This window comes from Dermacentor silvarum, chromosome 3, assembly GCF_013339745.2.
Source record: "Dermacentor silvarum isolate Dsil-2018 chromosome 3, BIME_Dsil_1.4, whole genome shotgun sequence".
Lineage (NCBI taxonomy): Eukaryota > Metazoa > Arthropoda > Arachnida > Ixodida > Ixodidae > Dermacentor > Dermacentor silvarum.
The window spans coordinates 137,335,102-137,350,115 of NC_051156.1; the positions used below are offsets into that span (position 1 = coordinate 137,335,102).

General features: G+C 49.2%; 1 protein-coding gene across 1 annotated transcript; it reads right to left on the reverse strand.

Moving 5' to 3' along the window:
• Nucleotides 1-1,634: 1,634 nt before the first annotated feature.
• Nucleotides 1,635-4,191, reverse strand: LOC119444030 (uncharacterized). Its single transcript, XM_049663661.1, has 2 exons — nucleotides 3,982-4,191; nucleotides 1,635-2,955 (listed from the first exon to the last, which is right to left on the reverse strand). Exons 1-2 carry the CDS (start codon nucleotides 4,091-4,093, stop codon nucleotides 1,766-1,768), a joined length of 1,302 nt encoding a protein of 433 aa, XP_049519618.1. The 5' UTR covers nucleotides 4,094-4,191; the 3' UTR covers nucleotides 1,635-1,765.
• Nucleotides 4,192-15,014: the final 10,823 nt, after the last annotated feature.

Genomic DNA, 15,014 nt, shown 5'->3' on the forward strand with positions numbered 1-15,014 from the left:
ACATTTATTATTGAAAATTAATAGCCGTTTTGTGGTCGGACCTCCTAGTCCGGAAGACCATTGGCTTTTGCTGCCGTCCGGGCTCGGTTGACCAGGGCTTGTTGCTGTTCTGGGTCCGAGCTGGACAGGGTCGCCTCCCACTCGACTGTCGTCGGATTATGTTTGGCCGATATTTGCGGATTCTGTTGGCACGCCCAGACCATGTGGTATAACGTGGCCGTCTGGGTACAGAATTTGCATTGCGGATTGTATGTCATGGAATCTATCTTTGATAATACATAAGGATTTGGAAAGGACAATGTTTGTAAGCGTCTCCATGCTACCTGCGTTGCCTTATCTAATTTGGGATCAGGCGGGGGTAAAGTGCGTCTACTCAGCCGGAGGTGTTGTAGGATCTCAGAATATGAAAGAAGGGGCTGAGGATCGTCCTGGTCAGCGAGAAGTTGTGCTGTGGAGGAATCGGCGGAGCCCCGGTGTAGAAGTTCTCGGGCGGAGGCATGAGCAATCTCATTGCCTCGAACTCCCGCGTGCCCTGGTACCCACAGCAGCTGTTTCCACTGACCCTCTTGACGATTGGCCGCAGCCTGTTGCAGTATTGAGTGTGCGAGGTGGCCGACTTGACCTCTTGCGAAATTGCGATACGCCGCCTGAGAATCCGTGAGAACAAAGGTGGCTCTTGGATTACGCATGGCTAAGGCTATACCGGCCTCTTCCATGGCTGTGATGTCCATTCCGGTGGCCGAGATGCAGTCTACCACCTGTCCCCTGTGTACAACTGTTTCCCATTCTGGAGGATTGGCCAAGAACTGGCGCAAACCTGTTGGCACAAACCGAAATTGCTAAATCAAAGGAAATAATGTAACTCAAAGAATATGTTGAATACAATTCACCATTTCATTAAGGGATCGGCCTGTGATCAGACATTTAAAAGTTCCGTTTTTATGTAGGAAGTTATGTTTTGTTATGCATAAGAGAGGTGGGCATACTCGGTACTTTCGGTACTTTTGGCACGCTGGTGCTTTTATTCGGCACCAGTGTCCCAAGGTGGCAGTAAACAGCCAGAAACTGACAAAAGTCTGGAGAAGAGCCAAATCAATCTCGCTGAAACACTTCGTCACTTACTTTTATCTGTTCTGTCCCCTCGTTCCTTTAACCGCCGGCTTCTCGGCCAATCTCCCGTGGTTGCTAAGCGCTATGGGGCAAGCAGAAGTCAGGCAAGCAAGTTGCGAGTGAACGCAAATATGAAGTTTTAAGCGTGCAAAGTAGATTCCGCGCACACGGGACACGGACAGTTGAAAATCTACGGGATGGACTGTTCTCTCTCGCAGAGGCGACTGCTGCCGGCGATTATGACGATGCACTTACATATACCCACGTAGCATGTAGTACTTTGCTAGTGCTAGCTTATATACGATGCATGACTTAGTGAACGGGTCTTCATTCTTTTTGCTTTTTCAGGTACAAGTTAAGGAGACTGGCTTTATTTATTCGCAAAAAAAAAAAGAAAAGACACTCAGACTGGTCAATTTTTCTTTGTTTTATGGTACCACTGTTCGTGCCCTCCGTCCTTTTGGTCAAGTTTTGTTGCGGCTGCTCTAAACACACCATTCAATTAATTAAAAAGTGAAAGAAAAAAAATCCCGGCACTCATTGGTGGTAAATGTGGCAGAGAGAAAAAAAAAAAAAAAACAGAAGTCCTCACAAGCAACCGCTTTCTCTATTTTCTCCCCCCCCTCTTGTTCCCCATTCTCTGTCTCTCTCAATTTTATACGGTGGTTTGCTTGGGCGGCTGCACCAAAGCTGGCCGTGGCGTGCCGGGAAAGTAGCTGTTGACCGTGATGGAGATAGGATCTTCCAGCAGAGATCCCGTGATGTTCAGGTCCTTGGTGTTGGGCTCGGGTTCTCGAGCGTACACGGGTGCTTCGCAGGGCAACCTGAAGATCGTCTTCTTGGCACCCGTCATCGCTCTCGGGTAACGGCTGAGCACTCGGAGTAGGCCGATGATGGTGATCGGGAGCGCTATCATGCTGATCACAAGGACCGCCCCGTAGGCGACCGTCGCGTCCGGAGGTCGGCGGTCGTACGGCGAAGCAGGGAAGAGTAGATCCGCCGCCGAGCCTGCTCCCGACACAGCGCCACCCCCGTACCTGACCTCCTGGAACTCGAAGGAAACCTCGATCTTGGGCATAACCGGCGCGGCGCGCCTGTAGCTGCCCTTGCCACTTTCTTCGAAGAAGACCGGAGGAAACTGCTGCTTGCGGGGCCACAACATCGCCGGCGAGATGATCGCGGCGTTCAGAGCAGAGCCATTCTTACAGGGCTTCGACTTGTCGCCGCCCGAGCGACTCGAAGACATCATCTTGTTCAGGATGACCTTCTTGATGATGTTGATCGCCGCTTCGGCAGCCGCCCTCTGGCGGCTTTCGGTTTCGTCCCTGGACTCGTGGCCGCCAGGTTGGTGCAGTTCCGCTACCTTGGTGCCGAGCAACCTCTCCGCAGATCTCTCGGACTCGTTTCGCGCCGAGCGCCGGCGAACGATGATGATGAGGGGATTAACGCTCTTGTTCTTGTGGCCGACACCGCTGTTCACGACGTAGCGGGGACCCACGACGCTGTTGTTCTCGCTAGTGGGGTAGCCGTGCAACTTGAAGAGGTCGGAGAAGAAAGGATTCCGCAGCAGGGACTTGCCGAGAACCTCGCCATTGCTCGTGGACTCGACGACTATGTACGGCGGACGTCGTCCACGCGATCCTTTGCGGTGCTTGCGTTCGGGGGCTCCACCGTCGGTATGGGCGCGCTTCTTCGGGCGTTTCGAGCCCATGGAGCTGTCCATGTGAACCTTAAAAGAGGAGACTTCTACCGCCTTTCGACTCGGCAATTTGATTCCGAAGATCTTCAAGCTCGGAAAGCTCGCACCAGGACCCCCGAGAAGGGCTTCCAGTCTCGGGTCTACGCCTGCAAGTAGCCAAGCAGAAAATGGTGACAAAGCTGGCGAAGGCTTATTGGTTCCATTGCCAAAACACACGGGTCTATAGCACGAAGCATGCCTGGTATGACTTCGCAGTGGCGTACTGTTGCCGACTGCGAGGTTGCTAGTTCCACGGCCGCTACATTAAAAAAAAAAAAAAAAAAAGGTGCGGCCTGCTGCGTCGCGTCGCCGTCAATGGGCGAGCGCGTCTCGGCTGAGTTGACAATTGCGGCCGCTGTTTTTGGTGAGGACGCCACTGCTCCGGTACGCAAGGCAGACGCCGGTTCGTGCTACAATGTGGTTGCCTCAGGATTATTGCGTGTTGGTGTGCTTTTTCGTGCGCATCCTCGTGTGCATTCTCGTGTGCTTTCTTGTGTGATTGTGTGTGTGAGCAGCTTGCCTCATGTTTCCTGTGCTTGAGTACGGTTCTTTGGTGTGCGCGTGTGTGGCAGACGGTTTTTTCTAGCGGTGTGACGCCGCGAAGCTCTTGTGTGCCGCTGTGCAACTCGAACGCGAGAAGAGACGCTACTGTGAAGTACCACGAATTCCCCTGCGATCTACAGCGTCGGGAAGCGCGGCTGAAGAATATTTCTCGCCAAGGGCAGTTTTCGATTTTTCGAAAAAAATCATTACTTTTTTGTCCATTACGCCTGGACCTGCGCCTACTGATGAAGACGGGTATAAAACGGGATATGGTTGCGACTAACTAAAATCGAGATCCTCGGTTCGTCTCTTCTTCGTTAAGCCGACTTTAAGGTTTACGGGAATGGTTGACTTCGGGGCTACAAAGGCAGCTCAAGAACATTCACTATTCGACAGGGGAGCAGCGCGAAAAAACGGAATACAAGAAGGGGAACACACAGCAGCGCTGGTGCGTGTTCCCCTTCTTGTCTTTCGTCTTTTCCCGCTGTTCCCCTGACGAGTATGTACTGACGAGCCCAAGCCCCTACGGGGGTGCAACCTTCACTGTATCTGCTTCGCTGTCCTACCGCAGCGAATACCCAGGTACTCACCGTGAGCAGAGTGCGCGCCAACCTCGTTGCTGGCCCTGCTGACGAAGACCGCCGCATTGAGGACGACCAGGAACCGCAACAGCGGTGTGCCGAGCGACGTCCCTGCCGGCATCGTCGTGCGTCTTGCGATCCCTGCGTCAGCTGGACGATCCTCGGCGGGGACCCGGCCAAAAGCGCGAGCCGCTCGGAACGCAGCCGCGAGCGTCGGTCGCGCGCAGGGAAGACGAAGACGATGACGATGATGATGATTTCCTTAACGTCTTTGGCACATACTACCTCACGGGGATTGGCCAAGAGTCAGGCAGGTTGTACAGATGCGCTAAATAAATGAATCGAGAAAATCTATAATTTTGATGAATGAACTAAAGCGAGTAAATTCCAAGATGGTTCGGTGGACAGTCGTTCAATATTCAAAAGGAAAAAAAAAGTAAATGTACTTATGAGGCAATAAGGGAAATGTGAATTGAATAATATCGTTAACAATGAAATTGGTTTGATTCAACAATGAATTTCTCTACGGCGATGCATACACTCCTGTGTGAGTGTCCAAGCACAGAAGCTCCGAAAGAGCAGTAACGGAGTGTTCAATGGCAGGCCGAGCTGTCGCATTGTAATTTGCAATGCCCTTTTTCTCAGGAAGGAGAAACGCCGGCAGTCCAGTAAGTAATGGTAAATAGTTTCTAATGCGTTGCAGAAATGGCACAAAGGGGAAATTGCCAGGCCGGATTGGTGAATGTATAAATTTAGGCGTGGGACTCGACAAGAACGAACCGGCTGGGCTCTGCGAAGCTTGCCGAAGAAAAAGAAGAAGACACGGTTTTTCACTTAGTTTAGGCGGCGAACACCGAATGATGACGAAGTCAACGCCAACAATGACGACAGAGGGCCAAAAGGCAACGTGGGCTTCAAACTTTCCTTTTGAGTCATTGCCATTATTTGTTATTTATATTCGAGCTTCGAATGAATTTTCGAGATTTTCATGGTCATAATGACATATATTTGCCCATTTACAAGCACTTATTTTTCGAAAGGACAAAAGCTACATGACGTCCAGAGGCGCCCGCGCTTCGGCGTTCTTCTTCTTTTACTTTCTTTCAATTTCTCTGAAAACTAGCCAATAACAATGAAAAAAAAAAGTTGTGAAAAAGGCTTTGAGAGCACGCTCAGATTGCGTTGAGAATTCTGTTACGTACTATATAATTCTATATAGTTTGGACAATCCCCCTTGTACGTATGAGCCATGTGTTGAGGACACAATAACAACAATTTTGTTATTACATGCTTAATCATGCGTATTCTGCGTAAATCTTACCATCTATGCTGGTTAGACTGTGGCGATTTGTGGGCGACATGCGTACGAGTCGGGAAAAATCCCCCCCCCCCCCCCCCCTCCCTGTCCTTGACTTTGGCTAAGAGAAGCTTTAAGAAGGCTTAAACAGCGTTAGTTAGGTACCGTTTCAAAACCACCTAAACTGCCTGCAAACCGACGGCCTCCTCTTAGGCATCCATGTTAATGCACATGGCGGCCCAACATAGAGGCCCTGAAACCCCAACAGTGATTTACTTTCCTCATTAGTTCAATTACCAATATTTCAAATGCGAAATGTCTGAAATCCCGGAAAGGAAGCCAAGAAGAAAATAAGAGAGAGAGAGAAAGAGCAGGGGTGGAGCGGCGACGCGGTTGATGCTCCCTCACATGTTTCCTCGCGCACTCCACTACCCGCAGCAGACCTGGAAGCGAAATGCATCAGAATAACCGCGCCCCAAATTTGATTATAACTGATATAGGCTTTAAACAAAGCCCTTCACCACACCCTAGCCTGCTTCCCCCAGCATGGCACAGCAGGGAGTGGAGGCGCGCGCGCTCCAACTTTCGTTGAACGCGAGGCGCCATGGTTACGGTACGTGCGTATACTAGCAGGGCGTGCGTAAAACGATGGCTTTCGTCACAGCCGCCAGGAAGCGTTAAGGGATAAAAGAAAACAAGAGGGACTTTGATCCCTCCCTCTCTGCCGCAGGGGCTATGTTTGAGTACCCAGTTAATAGCCGCAACGAAGCTGAGAGCAAACAACCGGTTTCCTCTTACCCCTCTCCATCCCCTAAAAACTCTCTGGCCTGCTTGCGAATCTGCGGGAGCCGCCGGTTGGCCTTCTTCCATCTCATCGTCGCGCCGCAAGAGGAGCTCTGCAGACTCGCTCTGGGCTGTAAACGACGGCCATGGTGGTGTTTGCACTATTGCGTTCGTTCGTGCTCGTGAGTGTTAGTGGGCGTTTGTGTGTGCGGAAGCGTACGCGTGGGTACAAGGAGTGCTCGGTATATAGCCTAGCGTGCTTGACTACAGCTGCTGCGCAGGCCGCCACCGGCGTTGTGTGTATCCAAGACTCGCCAAACACTCGGCGGCGCTTCTCCCGAAAGATGGCTCGAGGCGGTCCGTCGGCTTCGAGAGCTTTCTTGGCCGAGCTATAGCAGCCTTTCATGTGGCGTGCGAGTGAGTTTGTGGTTGGGTATGCGCGCTATAGATAGAGATGTCGACGCTGTGGTCGGGAGAGTGGGAAAAAAAGGAAGAGCGAACGATGCAACAGAGCATGACGCCAGGATTGAATGGCCCTCTTGGAAGAAGAGGGCTTTTTTTTTTCTTCAGCTAGCTGGTGGATCGCAGCGGGCGTGTTTCTTTGTCGTTTACTCACGAAGAAGCGATACGCTGTGTAGTCTTTCCATGTCTCGCTTATATTTTGCGTACATTGTCGCATGTTCGGTTATTCTCTCTCGCACTCATCGCCTGTATCGCATGCTTCTGAGAGATTGGTATGCTTTCTGATCTACCTGATATATTTGTTTGCGGCGCAGGTGCTGCTGCATTTTCCTTTATTGCTCTCGCTTTTGATGTATCAGGTACGCAGTGAATGTTTTCTACAAACGTTGTACAAAGTACACTGATCAAAGCTTGTGCAACTCCCTGGATCTGTAGTGCGAAGCAAAACGTGCAGTGAATTGGTTCTGCAGTTATTGTGCAAACTGTAGTGATCGAAGGCTTCTCAAACTCGGTGTATATCTACGTCTTACTCCTATTCTTAAAGCTGCAAGGGTGCATCTTGAAGTGCCGACCAATGTGCCAATTTGGATGAGATACAGAAACCAGTCATCATGGTGTGTTGCGGTGTGTGATAGCTACATGTCATTTTAAAATGAGCCTCTTTTGAAAAGAAGGCTCCCTATGATTTAGATCGACATGTAGATTGTTCAACAGCGTTGTGTTAGCCTGGACTGCCCTAGGTTTGTGCATGTATTGCAGTACTGGGGTGAATAGGTGTACAACTTGTTGAACAGAACTGTCGCGAAATCTTAATCAACGACAAGTGAAGTAGTGCTTCCTTAAAGAGCGAGCATTTTTTCAATCTGCGCTTGTGAATAAATAGTCTAAAAAAGAAGCATGCCATTTTGTACAGGTGCCCAATGCGATGAGCCGTTGTCGGAGCGGCGGGTTAGAATAAACGTACTTGGAGTAGGCGGAATTCATTCCTCGACAAGCTGGTGGGTGTACTTATTTTCTATTAATGTCATACAGACCGAATCCTGCCGAATCATCACAGGCTATGTGTTAAATGACGCCTTAGGAGCGAACTTAAGGCTTGAGAACTGAATGAAGCGCGCTCGGCAGATTTGGCAGAGAAAGCGACGGAGTACGTAATTTGTGAGTCGCTATTCAATTTTAAGAAAAGAAAAGAAAAGCAGGGCCGTCATAATGTAAGGATTTTTTTTGCACGATTCTATTGCTTCATTGCATTTACCGTTACCAGTCGGCTGATTCTGGTGATAGCATAAGCTTAGCGCCGCTCGGACCACTGGCAAAATGCAGAAAGGAATAGAATTGGAATAGAATCGTTACACTGTCGCGGTCTAGAAGGCCGAGCAAAGTGAGGTCAAGAGGGTTAGAAGGCGTGGACGAGGCTTCCCTGTGTAATCCGATGCATTTTCTGACCCTTCTGACCACAGCACATTAGCACTTTAGTTCGCGTTCTGCTTTTTACTTCTAATATGAATTTACTTCCGAATCAGGCTGTCGTTGATAAGAGTTTTATGCGATGTCTTGAATTAAGAGGAATGTGTCAAGCCTGGAGAGAATGACGATCCGCATGTACTCCAGTGGTGGCAACAGTGCAACTAAAGGTGTCAGGCGACAAAAAAGAAAAAAAAAAGACAAGGCATAGAGTATTAGTATAATAACTTCGCTGTAGAACCGCGATAGGAACAAAGGGAAAATGAAAACGCTGCACAAGACAAGCAAATACGAAGAAAAAAAGAAGGGACAGGCAGCTAAAACCTATAGCTATACTTGCAGCGAATCACTTGAAAAAAAGTAGCCGCTGACTTGAGCTCAACTCATTAGCAGACTTTCTTTACATCACCTTTACCGAATACGTCGTAAGTGATGTCAGATTTATAAAGAAGTTCCGTTATTTATCGCAGGAAGATGACAAGGACGTAGGCGTATAATTTTTTCTGCCTTGAAAAAAAAAAAAAAAAAGAAGAGAGAGAAAACACTCACGTTGTAGTTCACCTAGCGAAGAGCACCAGTTGAGCGTATTGATGTACAAATGTCCCTTCAACATGGCAAACAGGAAAAAACACAAGCATATTCACAAAGTCATCGTATATGCATCAGCGCACCGACAAAAAAAAAAAAGAATGATTTAGCCAAGGGCAATTTTCAGGCACGAGACGCGTCAGCGAAAGGCCTGCAGTGCAGAAGTCGCCGTGGGGATGAGTGAGTTTGTCTTCAGGAACTGTGATGCTTTCCTTGATTTGTTTTTGTTTGCTTGTTTGTTTCTTTCTCTCTTTCTTGTTTTGTTCCGGGTGCCAAATATTCCCATAAAACATAACCCGTCAAACAGCACTGATCTGTGTATCCGGATTCGACCATTGAGACATTTATAAATTTTGTCAATGGGCCTATCACACAACGAGAAAAGGACCATAAACAATCCCCCCCCCCCCCCCCCCCTCAAATTTTTTATCCCTTTTATCAATGATAGATTTCTCCGCTAGTGGTCGTCACAGCTCTGATGCTTCCTCGTGGCGATCGACCAGTAGCGGCAAACGAGGACTCCTTGAGAAAAAAAAAAAAAAAAAAAAACGCCGTCATCTTTTTTGCTGCCGACCAAGCTCGTTTCGTGACGCTAGGTTATACAGCAACTTGCTCGCGGTCATCGCGAAACGCCTTCCGTCCATACGTTATTCCTTCGTCCGTACAGCCCTCATCTTTTCCAAGCATTTCTCGCCATCTCAAGGTTCCCTTCCTCGTCCTTGTATGAGGCTTCCCCGCATTTGACGGGATTATCCGTCAGCGCAACGAGGTCGTTACGCTGACGACGCACCTCGACGAAAGCATTAGTGACGATGCCCGCCACTACTGCGCCTAAAAACTACTACCGCCCAGGGACTGGGCGTTTGTGCAGTTAAAGCCCCTACTTCAAGGGCTTGAACTATACGCCACGACACCAGCTCCCCTTAGTGGAAGCACGCGTATACTCGCGCAGAACGTGTCGAGAGCAAAGGCTTTTTTTACAACGAGATGTGTTATGGACTCTTGGCTGACTTCGGTGGCCAAGGGGGGGGGGGGGGGGGGGGGCAACTTGAAACTTGAAATTGAAATTGGAAACTTGAAATTTGCGGTTGGGGGCCAAGTGAAATTTGGAGGTGGGCCAACTTTAGTTTGGGGGTACGCTTATGCATACTTGGACAACTCCAGTGGAGTTTCTGCATACTTTTTCACGGACCGACTTGTGGCGGTGGCGCTTAGCGCTGCCGACCGAGGCGCGAGCACGAGGGAGACCTCTACGGGACAAAACCAGGTTACGTACACGCTTTTCCCCCTCGTCGGCCGCATCGCTCGGGCTTGAGTTCGTCGGCGATGCCTTGCACCTACGGCGACGCGTACCTAATGTTACTCCTTTTCGCAACGGTAACTAAGCCGAAGAGCGTCGAGCCACACTTATCGGAGGTGCAAGCCGACAGAGATTGCCCTAACTCTTGTGAGTAGGCCCACTGGTAATCGCAAGAGCATGCAGCATAGCCTCGGCGACACGTTTCCCTACAGGCGTGTCGCGGGCCGCCATTCTCCCCCAGCGATGTGCTAGCGGTTCCCCATTTTGTACTTTCCGCCCTTGGCTTGGGAGCCCCTTTGATTTCCCGCGCCGCCCTGGGACTGGGCGTTTGTGCAGTGCTGAGTGTCGCCGGAGGCGAATGAACTGTTTCCGTTAACTTCGGTTAACTGTTTCAATTGACAATTTCCTTCTTGTCATTTCTACATTTAAAATAAACATAGCGACTTTCTTTTATTATGTCTTCTCTGGCTTCATTTTTGGTTACGTTGTATGTTTGCGACTCCTGGATGACCCATACATGTTGCATACTCTTCCATTTCATTTAGTGCTATTTATTTAACGTGCTTTATACCTACTTTTGCCCTCACGCACGCCGGTAAGATCACCAGCTACTTCGGTAAGATCACAAGCTGATTAGTTTACTTATGCAATTGCAGATGTTGCAGCAGGCCGCAATTAATACTTGCGGGCCCTGATGACGGATATAAAAGGCATGCATCATTCTAGAGTGCCGGCACCTTAGTATCCCTCCGTGAGCATTGTACAAATGCACGGATTTAATTGAAAAAGGAACATGTCTGGCCAACCAGACGTGTGATAAACTGACACGAAGTAAATACCTAGGGTAAGGGGCGATCCGCGGTAAGGAATGAACAGCCAGATCGGAAGGAATAAACACGGGGGAGCAGCCGGCCGCAAGAAAAATAATCAATACGGTGAGAGAGAAACCGGCTGCGTATATCCCGACTCGGGTGCGCCAAGCGACCCAACAGCTGGCGCCAGAAATACGAAACGCTACCTCCCCTGAAAGCTTGGGACGCTGCCTACAGCGGTATAGACACGGTGGCTACAACAGGAAAGAAGGTGGCGGGCGAGAAAGGAACCGGAACAAGCCACAGAGGAAGACGGCCAACGCGTTGGTATAGGCCGTGTTGCAGTCCACACCACGACGACCCAACAATTCTTGGCAGGCCAGAGCCGGCGGCTGCGCAGAAGTGGCGGGAGAAAGTTGCTTTTGCCGCGGCTCCCACCCCTGGACGGGTAAGGTTATGAGATCCCTCCGCCCTTTCCCTCAACTCCCGAAGATTCCTTTTTTGACTCTTCCCTATTTCCACATTTCCATCACTTTTTCATTATACTTGATGCTTTCGCGCTTTGTCCGCGCCTTCGCCATACTACCTTTTCATAACCTCCCTTCCACTTCCTTTTCTCGTTGGCCCCGCGCCTTCTTGCAGCTTGCGGGGAACAAGAAGTAGGCAGCGGTCGGAGGATATTGCGCCTGGCTTCGGCCGGCTCGCGAAGGAGAGGGTGTAAAAATGCGAGGCAGTCTCAGTGAGACGCGAAGTGACGTCTTCGATATGACATCACGCGTACCCCCGTTCGTGGTTTTTGCCCACCAGGCTCGCGGACGCACCCGGCTCACAGTCGCGTTTCGAGTCGTATGGTTTGTTAGAGGCCTTCACCTGGAACCTGCTCATCGTCAATACAGAGAGCCGCAAACCTATGGCTGCGTCCTCTCCTTTTTCATTGCGCGCCATCTGGATTCGTCAATAAAATTCCTCTGGTCAATAAAAAACAAACAAACAAACAAACAAACAAACAAACAAACAAACAAACAAACAAACAAACAAACAAACAAACAAACAAACAAACAAACAAACAAACAAACAAACAAACAAACAAACAAACAAACAAACAAACAAACAAACAAACAAACAAACAAACAAACAAACAAACAAACAAACAAACAAACAAACAAACAAACAAACAAACAAACAAGCAAGCAAGCAAGCAAGCAAACAAACAAACATGAATACAGTGTGTTCTCTGCATCTGCGGCTAAAGAAGAAACTCAGGCGGGGTGAAGCCGCCATAATGGCGAAGTGAAAAGAAAATCTCGCTCTGCTTTGAAGCCTACAGCCGTAAACTGCAGGTGGCTCGCGTCTGTAAACGCACTGGCTTAGAACTGGTTCAAGAAGTTTTGGGCGCTTTCTCCGCGCCAACTTATTTCGCTTGGTGCTCACAATGAGTGGCTGACAAGGCGCATGCAGACGTATATGTAAGGATTCTCGACTCGAGTGAGGAACTTTCAGCAGCTGAACAGCTCGCCAGCGCGTGTCGCGTACATGTTATCAAATTTCGTTATGCCTCGATACCAAGATGTGTCTCCTGAATGATACGCCCGAATAGAGTAAGAATGACAAGACGCTTTTCTCCTGTGCAGACCGAGCATCTGTTAAGCAATATAAGGTGTCTACTCAGCGATCGACAGAATAGCATGGAAGTTAGCCAGTCTGAGTCGAGGTTGGCTACACTGCGTGCGAGAAAAGACAGAATGGGACAGAAAAAATTGAGCAGGAGGAGTTAAGGCGCGCTACAAGAATCTTTAGAGGCGCCAAAATTGTCCCTAGTTGCCCGCAACGATGAGGCCCAATTAATACATTTTAAACAGACTTCATAAAGTATACATCAAAAGAAGCTAGTACCTGCAAATCATTGGTTAAGTACGTACAGAAGTGCTTACTTTTATCGTTCGTTGAAGTTAACGTCAATAGCACGGCGCAAGGGTTGTCGTTTCTGAGTCTTGTGTCGAGCCGCCTGACATAGTGATAGGCGTGAGGCAAGGTCGGTTCGCTCGCTCAAGATGTCGAGAAATCTGCAGACCATGGCGTTTTGCGCGACCATTCCACCAAGTGTATAGTGGATGTGTTCAGGTACACCTATTATACGTTGTGCAAAAAAATTGCGGCCGATATGACGCATACCACATATTTTTATGAATAAAAGATTGTTTGCAGGCATTCATTGCATAATTAGGCTGTCATGTCCGCTTGAGCGTCAATGGTGTGTTCTAGACCATAGAGTTTCCTACAAGAACCGGTAGAGGAAAATTTGGCGCTGAGATAGTTCAGCAACCATGGAACTTTTTTGGATAGTACACTGATTTATCTAATATTCGTGCTCGTGGCTTCAGATGTTCTTTTATTACGCTTTTTCTTTCAAAATTTTCAAGAATTCACATTTCTCTAAACGCGCCATGGCAATAAGTTTCTGCGTACGTGCGTAATCATAACATGATATTTTGTTGAAAGTGATCGATTTGCAAAGTGACAAAGCTGCTTGAAGCTGGAAGTGTGAAGTTTAGACAAATCTATGTACTAATCATCCTTTCCATGCTCGCTGAACCTCCATATACTTGCATTTTCCGTAGACAATAGCATCAGACTTCTCTGTAGTAATCTTCGTAGGAAACTCCGCGTGCAGGCTTCTCGTCAGTGTATAGACTTCGCGCGTACACATTGAAGTGCTGTGCTTAGACGTGCGTATGAAAGCTCCCTAAGTTTGGGTGACCCTCAGCGTACTTTACCGTCGCACACATGTTTCGTGAGACCCTAGGGACAGCTGTTTTTAGGGCGCCACTTCTACAATTCTTTCAGAAAGGTACGCATAAATTATCGTTGTCTCGAACGAAAGTCGACAGCGCAGCAACAGAAAGTCGAAATACCAGTGTCTTGCAATTTGTAACGCAAGTTTCGCACGGCGCGTTCGCGTCGTTGCGAGACACAGCCAGCCGGAGAACGTGAGGCTATATCCAAAGTGACACGCCTTCCCGAGCCAAAAGAGAGAGAACGCGAGACCCCGACAGCGGGTCAGTAAACAAAAGTCAGCCACTCGTTCCCAATAGAAGTGATGCAAGTGAGACACGGCATATTTGAATGCAACAGCAGCCGACAGCCCGTCCCCTGTTGCAGAGTTGCAAGCGTGCCAAACAATGAACGGCGCACGGAGCGCCGGGGCGCAGTGAACACCGAAACGATGCCTTCGCTTCGTGACAGAGAAACAAGCATTGGCGTGAACGCACGACCGAGCACGTCGGTGTTTCGCGTCTCTCCGGCGTCTTTCGCACCACCGCGTGCCCATATGCAGCGTTCCGCGTCTCGCGTCCGGCGACAACAGGCACGACATGCACTTGCCCGATAGAGACAGCCGGCGCCGTCCAATTTGCAAATGCATCTGGCCCGTGATGCAGCTAGTCTTCTCTTTGTTGTTCGTTTTCGTTACATTTATGTCCTTGCGCGAGCGGATGACGTCACCATGTTGCTATTGCTCAGCTCAACTTCGATTCGACCCGCGTCTAATATCGCGAGCTGCTTCTCCACGCCCTTCGCCTATCCTCGGAGAACATGTGTTGCAGCGTCGATGATGAACAGTCTAACTTCCATGTCGTTCGTATTGTTGCTGACTCGTCATGACTGATGATCGCCGGTAACGCGATCGACGTGTGCGAGCCTTCTCGTGCTACGTAACGGCTCGCATCTCCATGATTAACCTCCCCGATCCTTGTTCTCTTCTTCGACTATCCCTGAGAGAATGGCGTACTAATCGTTCCGTTAGCGTAGAGGGCTACGAGCAGCTAAAGAACAGCATTACATCACCCTACTAGCAATCCACGTAAAGAGGCGTCATTACGCCTCTTGGTTGGGGGCAGACAACCGTTCCCTGTATGCGTGTGTGCGTGTGTGTGTGTGTGAGTGTGTGTGTTGCGATGCTTACATACGCCTTGCATGTTTCGAAGGGCCTTCGACATGGCTGAAACCTCGCGTTTAGAACAAACAATACGTTAGTGTTGCCTGTAAAGCGTGCACCACTGCAAGCATAGAGTGTGAATGGAGGTGCTAACTTACAGGAAGCACTTAAGTGGTCTCTTGCCAGGCTCTATCAGAATTATCGATTATACGCTGAGAAGTTGTGAAGTGCTACCCACGGATCTTTGCATCACACAAATGTTTTTAAAGGTTAGTAGTAAGCGATATAGAAACAAGTGGAATGTTAGAATGTCATTATGCGATGAGGCGAGCTACCCTTCACCCAGTATCGGCTCTGTCCCACTGGGTCGACCAGCAGTCGCAGGCGACATTTTTTGTCACA